Here is a 13,255-nt window from a genome sequence, read left to right on the forward strand (position 1 = left end):
GTATTGATGTTGTATTTTATCTTTCCATGACAAAGGGCCAAATCATTGAGAAATCTAAATTGAAAAAATCTTGGGGGTTCATCTAGTCCAACCTCTTGCAAAAACATGGAACTTTTAAAAAAATGTAATGGGCTTATTTTTCCAGATTTTTGGGTCATATATTTGTTTATAAGATGTATTTTGTTTCTAAAACTTTCTGCTTTTACAAATGCTTGCAGAGTTTCAATGTCTAAACATGCTTTGGTTTAGTGCCTTTGAACAAGCTGTGCTCCTTCTGAATTTTACAAGTCTATACAACCACACTCCCTAATCTCCTTAGAAATATGTTTCAAGACAAATGATTGCCATCATTTCAATAGCTCATTCCAGGGCTTTCTAAGCCATACTTTAAATTGCTGCAAAGGTACTTAACCCACTAAAGGCCTTAAATATATGTACCCCTTCTTCTCTTGGAGTTTTTGTTTGCTTGTGTGTTCTCTCTGAGGAGATCTGTGTGGGAAGGAGGAGGTGAGAAGCAGATTATACAGCTGTGTATAAAAAACCTCTCCATGGGCTGCCACTCAGGGCAACCTAGACAGGCCAGAGGAATGGGCCAGCAGGAATCTCATGACATTCAACAAGGACAAATGCAAATCCTGTACCTCAAACAGATTTAACATCTGCACCATACAGGGAGCAACTCTCCTGGAAGGGACTGGGGGAGCAGGCTACAGAGGAGTGAGTTCCATGCTAATCATGTTCCAAGCTTCTGCACATGGATGCTCACCATGTCACCCTGCTCTTTTGTGAGTTTTCATGAAACAGATTGAAACTAGAGGAGTTCTTGGCCCATTTACAGCTCAGGCCTTTACCTCCTCTGGAGCTTGTACCAAACTCCTGCTGCTTTGGTTAGAGGGTCAGGTGCATCCATCACAGATGGAACATCTCCACAAGCTCTGTCTTTGCTAGGTTTTTACTCAACAAGTCATAGGATAACAGTCTCATGGATACGTGGTGAGGCAGGGGAGAGGGGAGAGCTTATGGTGGAAAACTTATCTAACCTATCTATAGCAAGATAATAGAAATAGTTTATTTGTATCTTTTATAGCAGTAAACCTGCAGCCAACATCAGGAAGACTGCTTAGAGATTCAAGAGAAAATTCTCAGCCCTTCATTATTTGAGAAGCAAAGGTCTGATATGCAACAGCACTAAACCCTTTGCTGTATCTGCAACTGTGTGGCTGCAGCCACAGGAGAGAGCACAGATCAGTGACCCAAGGGTGTAGCATCCCTGAAGATGTCAATGAACAATGCACCAAACGTATTCTTGGATCCAAATGCAAATCGGTTTCAAGTTAACATAATTAATGAAGACCATGACAACAATGAAACAACCCAAGAGGATGAGGGCTCTGACCCACCACATTATGAAGAAACATCTTTTACTGATGAAACACATAACAGACTAAGAATCAGTTACAGACCAGGAAAAAGAGAATTATACGACAACTTCCGTCAAAATGGGGAGAAAACAGAAGCTAGCCTACATCCCTATGATACTCACAGTAAAATGTATTATCTACAAACTTTTGGACATAACACAATGGACCCAGTTCCCAAAATTGATTATTACAGAAACACTGGCAGTGTCAGTGGGAACAAGATCAACAGACCAAGCTTATTAGAAATTCATGAACAACTGGCAAAGGTAAGTGAAAAGGAAAGAAATAATTTTTCTCTATTCCATTTCCAGACTGTTAATTCTGTTTATTAATAAGAGAAAGTCCTTAAATTCATGGACCTTGCCCAAGAGAAGAAGTACAAGTACCTACTTACCATATTTCCTTTGGTAGCTGCAGTTTGTTCTCTGCTCTGTACCTTGCTCAAAGAAAAGACTGTTATTAAAAGGTAATTGTAATGTACTCGATAATCAGAAAAACATAGCTTAATCTTGTCTAAAAGTATGGATCTACCAAATCTCTTCTGTTTCACATAAGAGTTAGGATGGCAGATGGTGAACGTCAATGCATACTTTAACCAAGCTACACAATTCACACTTACTCTAAACTAGAATTTTACATCAATGCATACTAATTTTGACATTTTTACTCATTAACCAATATAAGCATTATAAAAAAATTATGTGAAACAAATGCAACTTCAGTTAATCAGATATCCAGAGTAGTACCTGTTTGTTGCTGTAACATACATAGTATGCAAACATACTAATTTAGTATCCATACTCATTTGTACTGCTACTCAAAGGACTAAACATTTCCATGCTCAGAAGAAATATCCTCTTATAGAAATAATTTACTTCAGTAGTGGCCAGAAAAGAGTAAAACTGTATCTTGGCTTTGAACATGTAGTGAATATCAGCATATTGAAGGATTTTCAGTTTTGATGGTGACCAGAAAATTCTGGGTTTTTTTCTGTTGTATCTCTCAACAGTTTGTATATTTTAAATAAAATATAATTTTAGGGGTTTTTTTAAGGCTTTCACTTAAAGACAATTAAAAAGAAGGCAGATTATATCACAGAATAAAATGAAAATTGCTTCACATGTTGGGACTGTTAGAAAAAAGAGAAAAAAAGCATAATCTAACTTAGAGATTTCCAGACTTTTTCCAGTATCCATCTTACAGAAAGATAACCTTATGCCTTTCAAAACAGGAAGGTGAATGTCACAGGTAATGGGATTTTTGTTAGACTGGCAACCTGCTGTGCCCTTTTGTGGGTTGTGGCCCTGGTCTGGGAGCACAAGCACAGCTCTGGAACAAACGATGCCCCATTAGCATGGCTGGAGCCCATTCCTGCCTGTCCCATGATCTCACTTGGTGACCTTGGACAAATCACTTCTGTCTGCAGAGCTTTTGCTGAAGAATAAACAAGCAGGAGGTCACCAAACAGGAGCTTAGTAGGAAAGGGAAATGAGCTGTCTGAGAAGGCAGAGCTCCTCTCAGGAGGCACAGGCTGGATGGGGCTCCAGCCCCTGGCAAGGAGGGAGGAGGTGCCACACTGAGCGTGCACAGGAGTTACGGCGACAGCCCAAGGTGCACTTATGAAGCAGATGCTTTATTCCTTTTTTACTTAACCACTAAAATCTGAGTTTACCACACCATACCCCAAGGCAATGCCACCCCCTTGCCCCTGATTTGAAACTCAAGTTTTTGAAGGCAACTGTTCTGTCAGAGCCCATGGCAAGATTCTGATAAGAAGTGGCATATGTTTGACTTCAGATTGCTAAACATCACATAAGCATTCCCATTGTGCTTTGATGCTGGGCTTAACATCAGAAGATAAATATTAATATTTAATACATTTTTTAATATGTAATTTTTCAAATGTCAGAATGTAAGACAGGCTGAAAGGAACTTCAAATATCTAGTTTCCACACTGCTGGAGTCAAATGTGTGTCATCTTTTAGCAAGATGTGTCAGTTTTTGCACACATTAAGCCAATTAAATCCCTAAAAAATAGTCTAAGTGCTATTTCACAGCTGATGGCTGGTGATAATTACTTGGGCTTAATATTTACCCTACATAAAAAATAATCTAACCTTTCTTCCTCTTGGCTATTCTCCACACTTGTTATGGAGATTTGATGAGCTCATCATCTTTAGCCACAGGAGAGATGAAGACTAAGCTATTCTGAAACAAGGAAAGGAAAATGTTTGGGTTAGTTTTTTGGGGGGTTTTTTAAAGCAGTAAACTTTTTATTTTAGTAGCTTTTCAAAATGTTCTGTCACTTTTACTCCACATCTTTAATGCATGAGTAGAACAGGTACAGCTGCTTGGTAAATAACCAATCATTCACTAAAGCACACCAATTTAAAATGCATTTATGGAAGGTTTAAGGCCATAATTTATGATAATGACACAGAGAGCACAAATTAATTCAAACTACAGAGGAAACAACTTGTTTCAAGTACAAAGACCAAGCCCTTTTAATTTTTTTGTCTTTGAAATTCTAACCACTGTAGCAAAAGCCTGTCATATTATTCTGCTAATCTTCCTTCATTGACTTCAATCATTTACTGCATTTTGAGCAAACACAGACACTATTATTTCAGGGTAAGAATTATCAAAATTATCTAAGTATCTCAAAGGAGCTCAAAGTCACAGGCTTTCAACAGATCTTGTATTCCCACTTTTCTTTGGGCCAGTAGAGCAATAGGCACCAAGCTTAGCCCACATCAGAACATAATATCCAGTCACTTTTTATTTGTCAGCACAGTACAGGACTTACTGTGTCAAAGGCATTCTAAAACCTTACATCATTTTGGCTAGAGCCCCCATCCTTGAGGGGCAACTCCAAACATTAGTATAAGAGGCATATACAGTTGGTCTTTATTTATCTTTTGGGTTTGTGCGTTGACTAGTTTTTAATTTATGGACAAAATATAGAAATAACCTTAAAGTTAACCAAGATTTAAAATCTCACATTTCACAGAATCACAGGCGTCTTTCCTCCTTGACCTGCTAAATTAATCTGGAAATCTCTTATCACCCTCCAAAGCCTAAAAACATCTTGATTCCACTCCAGGAATGGTACCCACTCCTGATTCCCTGCCAGACTATGGCAGCATGCAGGGTTCTTCCTGAAGGCCTTTGAGGAGGACCCAGAAAAATCAGGCAATTGCTAACCTAATGCCAGTTCCTCACAGAAACAGTGGGAGCTCTGAATAAAAAGAATCAAATTAAATTAAAAGACAATTACAATGAGTACAAATCTCAGCACCATCACTAATTCCTATTCAAGCCACAAGAAACATATCATATAACATATCCAAGATTCTGGGGCAAGAGAGCTGAAGAGATAAAATACACATTTATATCTGTAACTGATCACAATCAGTTACAATCTAAAATTCTAGGCTACTCACTCCGGTTGCACCATAAATGTATTAATTCCTAATCCTATCTACTATGGTAACACCAGTTGTGGCTAACCCACAGAAAAAATTATTCAATTTCTACATTTCACTGGCATTTCTCTAATTGTTTTCAGGAATATGTTACCCATCTGCTGCTGCAGTTATGTTTGTACTTCATTCAACAGGAAACACTAGATTTCATCACAGAAATTAACCAAGCTGCATTCAGTTAGGTCTCTTTTCACTGTTTGCAATTATCCCCATTTCTACACTTAGCATTATTCATAAATTATTGCAAGAGCATGCAGGGGCGAACCACAAGACCCTCATTATGTTAGACACTCTGCTAACATGTCAACAAAACATATATGTGGAATAGCTTACAATAAAAACAGGTTAGTATCAGATCAAGTAATGATGTATTTACTCTGCTTAAAGTGATTCTTTCATCTCCTCCCCTTGTTAGCAAGCCCACCTGCTGATGCCTGGTGTGAGCAGAATATTGCTCTCCACTCCAGTGACTGTAAAACGTGATCTTTGGAATTCTTTTCTATTGCATCTCCTTTATGCAGCCAGGTGTCCTCTTCCTGGCCCAAAAAATGTATATGTTTTCTGTGTGGTCCTCCAGAACATCGCTGTGAGCACCGGCTCCGTCGAGAGAGTGGCGAATGGAGAAAGCACGGCTGGAGATGAGACAGCAGTCAGCAAGGAAGAAGAAAACAAAACTGGATTTGTCAAGTTCGGATGGGTGAAGGGTGTGCTGGTGAGAAACTTACCTGCATTTGTAAAAAAACACAATTAAAAGGAAATAAAATCAGTTCTGTTACACTTAAGTCTCTGAAGAATTAAGAGAGGGAGGCAGACTTCAGGGATGTTTGGGGTGAAATGCACTTTATCACCCTTCTGGTTTTAAACATTACTTTCAACCTTGAACTAATGCAGTAATTTTTCTTTAAAACCTAGGTAAGATGCATGCTTAATATTTGGGGTGTGATGCTCTTTATTCGACTTTCCTGGATTGTAGGTCAAGCAGGAATTGGTATGTATCTTATTTAATATCATTTTCAACAGTGGAAGGGATAAAGAGGATAAACTATACATGATCATGATTAATATATAATCCAAGATGTGCATTTGCATGTTGAACTAAATAATGTTTTCAAATGCTTGCCAGGGTAAAAGACATTAATCCTCCAAACTATTGGAATTTTCCAGACTCACAGCCAAATTATTGCTTAGAGGCATAGATCTGTTAACTATGCATATGATCATCACATTTGAATATTTCTGAGCTTTAGTGAAATTTGTATTTAGGTCCTTAACAGATGTAAACTTTGTGACTCGGGCCAATTTCTAATATGTGCGTAGAGAGTTAACCTTTAAGAGTTCACACTTTGCTTATCTGTGAAACCCAAACCTTGTCATCTACATATTATAAACAACACTTCTTCACTTCTTCAACACTTCTCTGCCAAGATGAAAACAGAACTGGAAGGAGGTCTCATTTCAACAGGATTTTGTTATTTTTAACTACAGAACAGCACTTGATACTAGTGTAGTATGAAAGACTAAGTTTTAAAAACTCTATTACAGCTTTTATATAAATGAAATAAGTATATTTGTTTGTGTACTGTATCTTTGCTTCTTCATTGTGAAATTTAATTAATCCAAATTCCAGATTCCTGGGAGACTGGGCTCCAAGGCCTCCATCCAGCATATTGCAGAGTGTTCAGTGAAACCAGCAAGTGAGAGAAGTGCTCTCAGCACTGCAAGAGCAGCTCAGAGAGGTGCAATGTCCCACAGCTGGGTGCTACAGCTCCCTTTTTAGAGCTACTGCTCTGGGGAAGCACAGAAACCTGAGCTGCCATGGCAGTGCCCCTCTGTGATCCCTGATCATACAATTAGAGCAATGGGACCCTGAAACAGCAAAGGGGGGATGGCAAGTAGTCCAGTTTGGATGATCACAGAACGGAAACATTCAGTTATATTAAGGGGTGTCAGCTCTGCTGGACTTGGATAAAAGTCAGTGCTCAAAATCAGATTGAATAGAACTATAATTTATGTCCATGTCAATGGAAGTGAAATGAAACCTCTCCAAAATTTTGCATGGTTGAAGTCTCATTTCCAATAAAAAGCAGTAACTTTACAGAAGTTTCACTTGAGCAAGACTGAGCTCTTAATAAAAAAATAACAATGAAACGCTTATTAAGGAAAAAAAAAAATCACAAATTTACAGAGACACTAATAGGAAAAGGAAAAACAACCCAACAATAAAAGATTCAGAACTAAGCGGAAGAACTTTACTACTTCTGCCGTGTTCCATGCATGGCTCCAGCACTGTGCCTGACAAAAGGGTGCTTTCTGATTTTATGATGCATACCAAATGAGCACATACAGCCCAGGGCACTCATAACTATATGCCTTGCCATGAAAATTCTGCATCTTAATATTGCCAAGACTTTGCTCTAGGGTTTCATGCAAAATTAGTTTTTAAGGGCAGTTTAGTAACTTATTGAGATCATCAAGAAGTATTACTTTGTTTTGAGGTGTGAGAATAGCCATGGGCAAGAGTAATTCATTTTGGAACAACTTACTTAGGAGCCATATGCCTGGTTTTCAATCTAAACTTTAATCAGATTTTAACATTAATTTGCACAACATCAGTTACAACTTTCCTACTTTCATTTTTAATTTTACCATTTTAACTCATTGATAAGCAGGCTCTTCTTACAGTTTATTGCTCTGCTGTTGCTTTTTTAAATTGCATGTGTTATGCAAGGGGGTTACTTTTATTTTTGAAAATGAGACGTCAAATTCCATTTGAATAATTTCTCAATGCATTTTTGGAATGCCTTATAAGCAATAAGCTTTAAGTCCCCAGCCAAGCTGCTTAAGGAGAACAGTGATGGAAGCTCATCATCACCAAGGCTCAGGGATTTCACTGGGTACTGCTACGAACATGGAAATTAAATGAGACAGTTAAACCACCATCTGGGCACCATTTACATCCCCATCATTAGAGGGCCAAGGAGAGACAACCCAATTATTTCCATACCCTGATAGGCTGTCTTGGGTAAAAGCTCTTACAGGGGGAAAAAATAGGATTCTGCAAGGTTCTCTGGCTATCATAAGCTAGGAAAAAAAAGGCACAGAATAGTTCTGACAAGATTCCAGGTCCAAACTAGTCTGCTATTTCCACCTAATATCTAGGGACACTCTGAAATCTGTATTTGTACCTGTACATGGAATGGTTAGACAAAGGCAGGGAAAACCCAAGTTTATGCTACCTGCAAATCTGGCCCCAAATATTAAAACTATATTACATTACATTATATTACAATGATGTTTTGGTTGAGTAATTTCATTTTATGCACTTTTCTTCTTAACATGCTAAAATATTTTTTAAAAAATTATCATTAAAACCTTCCCAAGAAAATGTTCGTATCAGATTAGCAAAATATCTGACCCTATATATCACATATATGTTAACAATATGAATTGTGAAATGCAATAAAACATCCTTGAAAAGTATCCTTAGGATGCACATAGCAAATAATTTTAAAACTGCTTTGAGAATTATGTCTAACTTACTCAATTTAAGAGTTAACAGCTCTTAAAGTCAGTCCACTTCTCAGGCACAAAATTTGCATGGTTGAACAATATCCTTCAAAGCACATCCTGCTCAATGGTAGCTGACCAAAAGGAATGACCATTTGGAATTCTTTTATACAGACCTGCACATAAAACACTTGCATGACTAGTTATAGTAAGAGTTCAGAAATCAGTACAATAAACATGATTTATTAGAGGCTGAAATAATTTTTAAACATCCTACTCTATGTTACATATCATTTATGGCTCACACATTACAATGCTTTATCTTAAAGGATTGTGATAACGTGGCTATAATTTAAGCAGCAAAGAACATTAATTCAGGGACTGGATGTCTATAACCATGAGTATGAACTGAACTCAGGAATCTGATCTGTAAGTCAGATGGTAGAAATACAGCAGATAAATCAATAAGCTCGTAGTACTTCTAGCTCAATGTCAATTGTAGGATCTAAGTTTCAATTTGGATGAGGCCTGGCCAATAAATACAGCTGCAAGCAATGTATATTCTCCAGTTCCACACTGAATGCCTATGGATCCTGTGGAAAAAAAGATACTGCATAAGCCTTAGCAAGTTCAGATAAAACTAAGACCTGCTTCCATGCTTGGCACCAAACTGTAATTCTTTTTTTTTTCCTCCTGGTTTTCTCTGTCCCTTATCATAGATAGAAATGAGAATAAAAGCAATAAAGTTGAGAGGAAAAAAATTATATTTCTTCACCTGACTTGAAACAAAAAGGAGATCTGGAACTACAGAGAACAACTCCTCTAGGTAGTGCCAGAAATGTAACAGCAATGGCTGCAATTGTACCTTGGGAGGTGCAGTTTGTACATGTTTTATTGGGCAGGTAGTCTAGCCCTAGAACATGTAATCCAAAGAGGATCTTCTGTGGGATCTTTATCCATGGAGGTTTTCAAGAGCCAGCTAGCCAAGGTCATCACTGATTTAATCCTGTGCTGGCAGTAGTTCTGCTGTAACTGGAAGGTTGAGCTACAGAGCTTCTGAAATCACTTCAAACCAAAGCGTCTGTGATTTTAAATCACACAAAGCACATCCTACTCATACAGTTTCTAGCAGTTTCACAAAGTTCACAGAAACCCAGCCATATAGCCAAAGACTGGAAACATTCAAGGGTTTCAATCTTGCATTGAAATCCAGTTATAACTAATCACCTATCACTGATATTTTGATATATGATTTTCATTCTGTTATCAGCTAAAAAAAAACCCCTAAGTTCTCTATGATTATACTTTACAGGTCACCTGTTAAAATAAATGGCATCTAAAATGCAGTATTTCCATTTTCAAGTGTTTGTTTTGTGTTAGAGTAAAACTACCTTTTGCAGAGAAAGAGGCAGAGAGCAGAGTGGGAAAGGCCAGCATTTGATAGCTTAGCAAGTGAGGATGTAGAAGGTTCCCACTCTTGTCTTGTCCTCTGCCTGACAGACTCCCTGTCCTCATGCACTGTGAATATAGTCAGTCTTCCTCTGATTCAACATTTCATTAACTGATGAAACACAACAGCATTGTTACAAGAGCTCTGGTTTATGTGCTCTATCTTAATTTAAACAGCCAGGATGTGTGTTAAAGGTAGATATAAGCATCCATGTCAAGGGATGCCTGTTTGTTTGTTTCCTCCATGCTTTGGAAATCAAGAATTCCTGGACAGGGCACTCCTATCAGAAAGAAGCACTGCTTGAAGACTGATGGGAATAATTTACTATCGTGACACAGACTTCATGAAAACATTCTGCAAGCTGCAAGTGGTCAACAAACCATCTTTTCAGTTTATTGCTCTGATTCTGGCCTGAAAATTCAATTTAAAGAAAGAATGATTTGTAGGAAACATGGAACATGAGTAAAATATTTTATCTTCTTATTACTGACAGGTCTTGGAGTAATCATAATTCTCCTCGCCACGATGGTAACCTCAATTACTGGGTTGTCAACTTCTGCAATAGCAACTAATGGGTTTGTCCGTGGAGGTAAAAATCTTAGGGTTACTAATGCTTTCAAGCCCCAGAAGGTATTTATGTATCATTTTGGTATGAGACAAACCAGAGGGACCATAAACCAAAGGGCACAGCTAGTGGAACTGGAAGGTAACAATTCTAGCCACCTCTCACCACAATTTCAGGCATGTTTGAGCTGTCACTTCTAATAAAGCATGGCTTTCAGTTCAGTCTGAGAAGTACATTTCAGGTGTTCCTGCCAACTGCTGAGCAAAGGATGGTTTTGGCTTTTCCTGGAATTCTTTCACCTTTCAGCTGCTCTTTCCTATTCAGAGCATTCCAGGTTGGACATTCTTCAACAAACTCAGCATGAGACATCTCTTCCTGTCATTTTGAAGACTGATGCAGATCAGTGGATATCTTCAGTTTAATGCCTTCTTTATAACACTCCTTAAATTTCAGCCCCTCCTTGGAAGATGGGTAAATAATTCGGCTGTAAAAGTCCATGTCAGGTATTTTGTGAAACAAAGTTTTGGTGCATTTCAGAGCCTTAAAGTTTTAGCTGGTCTGGTCTAAGCCCTGTGGAAAATGGAAAGTTCTTACCACGTCCCTAAAGCAGAACAGGTACTGGAATACACTTGCATATACTTTCTTTTTCGGATCTTTCAGGTCTTGGAATCATAGTTATTGCTCTGAGTGTAGTAGTAACAACATTGACATGTATCTCCATGTCTGCCATTTGCACTAATGGAGTAGTAAGAGGAGGTAAGTGAATATGATCTCATGAATATGATCTTCTCTGCAGATTTGAATTAGAAAAATTAATGGAGTTGGCATAACTGTGTTATAAGCAAAGAAAAAAAATGTGTATTTGCAGTGATTTCTCCCAGTCGATCAACAGTAAATGGAAATATAGACTTAATGCAAAAAACATTAAAGATTCACTGCAGGAACTTAAACAATGTACCACAGAATGTGACCTTTCATGTTAACATCGGGTAGACCCATGTCAGTTACAACTTAAAAGTTAGTTAACTTCACTTTTTGGAAGTGAAGTTCTCTCTCCTTTATGTTACTATATCATGCATCATGAAAAATTATAACAAGGTCCAGTTTTGCATGCTAATATGCAATAAAATTTCTGGAATAGAAAGGCATACTGAAAAGTCTGACGGCAGAACCAGTATACAGCACATTGCTTTTCTGCAGTGTCCCCTATTAACATAGGGCAAAGCTTGATTATATTTGGGAGATTAAAAGCACAGATGTGGGGGAAAAAGGGCAAAAGCTGAGTGTTTAGTTGTGCTCAAATAATAATTTCTGTCTGCAGGTGGAGCATACTATCTTATCTCAAGAAGTCTGGGCCCAGAGTTTGGTGGATCTATAGGACTTATCTTTGCATTTGCAAATGCAGTGGCAGTTGCCATGTATGTAGTTGGATTTGCTGAAACAGTTGTAGAACTTCTAAAGGTAAATATAGATGTTTCATGTATATGATGAAATTGGGCCAGTTTTGTTTTGTGTGGCTTTCCTTTTTTTGAGGGGGGGTGGTGATGGTGGTGTTTGTTTTACATAATGTATTTGTATAAGTAGTGATATGTTTTAGTTAAGGCTTGAGGGCCATCTTTAGCAGGGAAGAAGCTGGCTGTCTATATATGCCACAGAGTGCTTCTTCATTATTTCTCCCTTTTGAATATATTTCATACATTTCTGGACAAAAATCAGTATAGGAGCAGGCATCCCATTAGCCAAATAACCCCAACTGCAAAAAGCCAGCTGGAACATGACATACCAACACAGACTCACAGAACTCTGAAACTTTGACAGCTCACTGCTTTCCATTTCACCTTGTTATTTGATCCCACCAGCTGGGCAGAGAAAGACTGGTTCTCATAACATTTCTAACCACTTTCAGGAGAGTGATACACTGATGGTAGATGAGTCCAACGACATCAGAATCATAGGAACCATCACTGTGGTGTGTCTTCTTGGCATCTCTGTTGCTGGCATGGAATGGGAAGCAAAGGTAAACTTTTAAAAGAATATAAAAGCAAGCAGTATATTAACCAGCTGTACAGCATTGGTGTGTGAGGAATGCTATTCAACAGATGGAATTTTCAAAAGCACTCCATTTCAGTTTATGCTTTATCTTTCTAAAAGCAATAGCAGTTTAATCATTACATTCAATGAAAGCACAATCACTCTAAACTCTTCCTTGAACATACATTTAAAAGCAAAGAGGAAGTTTGGGTTTTGCAGATAACTTGGTTATATTCATTTTTATAATTCATTATATCATTTAGAGCCTTAGCTATGTGCCTCTTCTGTCCTTATTTTTGATGCAGCTTGATAGAATAAACAGTAGCAAAAACAATATGTGGTTTTATCACTGTACTCTCTCAAGCCCTACTCAGCAGAAGAGATCTATTTGTTACCCATTCTTTAATCTCTAATGATTTCTGCTATTCCTTCACCTGTGAAAAAGGTCAGAATGCAAATTCAAATGGAAATACTTTAGAGAGTAGAATACAGCTATTGAAATCAGGTCCAGAAATCAGGTTCAACAGTACCTTATTTTTGCTGTGATGGAGACTAGAACCACTTGCAAAAAAGATCAAAAAACAATTTGATAACATAAGCTTTGAAGTGACAACCCCCTGCAACTAAAAAAAAAATCATAACACTATAAAAATGTCTTATACTTTATACTAATGCATTAGCTGTTCCATTTCGCTTTTTCTTTAAGGAAACTAACCTAAAATTAAATTATAACTCTTATTTCATTACCTCCTTAGTAAAAAGCATCTGCTGTTGTCATTAGCTGATTCAGCTATCT

General features: G+C 37.7%; 1 protein-coding gene and 1 long non-coding RNA gene across 15 annotated transcripts in view; one reads left to right on the top strand and one right to left on the bottom strand.

Annotated features, from left to right (window-relative positions):
• Positions 1-13,255, bottom strand: part of LOC135280558 (uncharacterized) — a 57,207-nt gene that overhangs the window by 7,790 nt on the left and 36,162 nt on the right. For 8 of the 11 annotated variants that reach the window (XR_010347440.1, XR_010347444.1, XR_010347436.1 and 5 more), the window contains 3 exons: positions 5,331-12,422; positions 3,539-3,629; positions 1,816-1,874 (listed from right to left, as the gene is read on the bottom strand). This is a non-coding gene — a long non-coding RNA (uncharacterized LOC135280558). Of the gene's footprint in view, positions 1-1,815; positions 1,875-3,538; positions 3,630-5,330; positions 12,423-12,989; positions 13,083-13,255 lie in introns of all 11 variants that reach the window. The other 3 variants (XR_010347438.1, XR_010347441.1, XR_010347437.1) reach the window with 3 other exon arrangements.
• SLC12A1 (solute carrier family 12 member 1) overlaps positions 1-13,255 on the top strand; it is a 44,849-nt gene that overhangs the window by 855 nt on the left and 30,739 nt on the right. For 2 of the 4 annotated variants that reach the window (XM_064388580.1, XM_064388581.1), the window contains exons 2-8: positions 1,088-1,687; positions 5,484-5,618; positions 5,819-5,894; positions 10,357-10,452; positions 11,089-11,184; positions 11,750-11,889; positions 12,335-12,445. In XM_064388580.1, the coding sequence (XP_064244650.1) occupies positions 1,277-1,687; positions 5,484-5,618; positions 5,819-5,894; positions 10,357-10,452; positions 11,089-11,184; positions 11,750-11,889; positions 12,335-12,445 (1,065 nt within the window). In that variant the 5' untranslated portion in view covers positions 1,088-1,276. The remainder of the gene's footprint in view (positions 1-1,087; positions 1,688-5,483; positions 5,619-5,818; positions 5,895-10,356; positions 10,453-11,088; positions 11,185-11,749; positions 11,890-12,334; positions 12,446-13,255) is intronic. The other 2 variants (XM_064388582.1, XM_064388583.1) reach the window with 2 other exon arrangements.

This window comes from Passer domesticus, chromosome 14 (genome assembly GCF_036417665.1).
Source record: "Passer domesticus isolate bPasDom1 chromosome 14, bPasDom1.hap1, whole genome shotgun sequence".
Lineage (NCBI taxonomy): Eukaryota > Metazoa > Chordata > Aves > Passeriformes > Passeridae > Passer > Passer domesticus.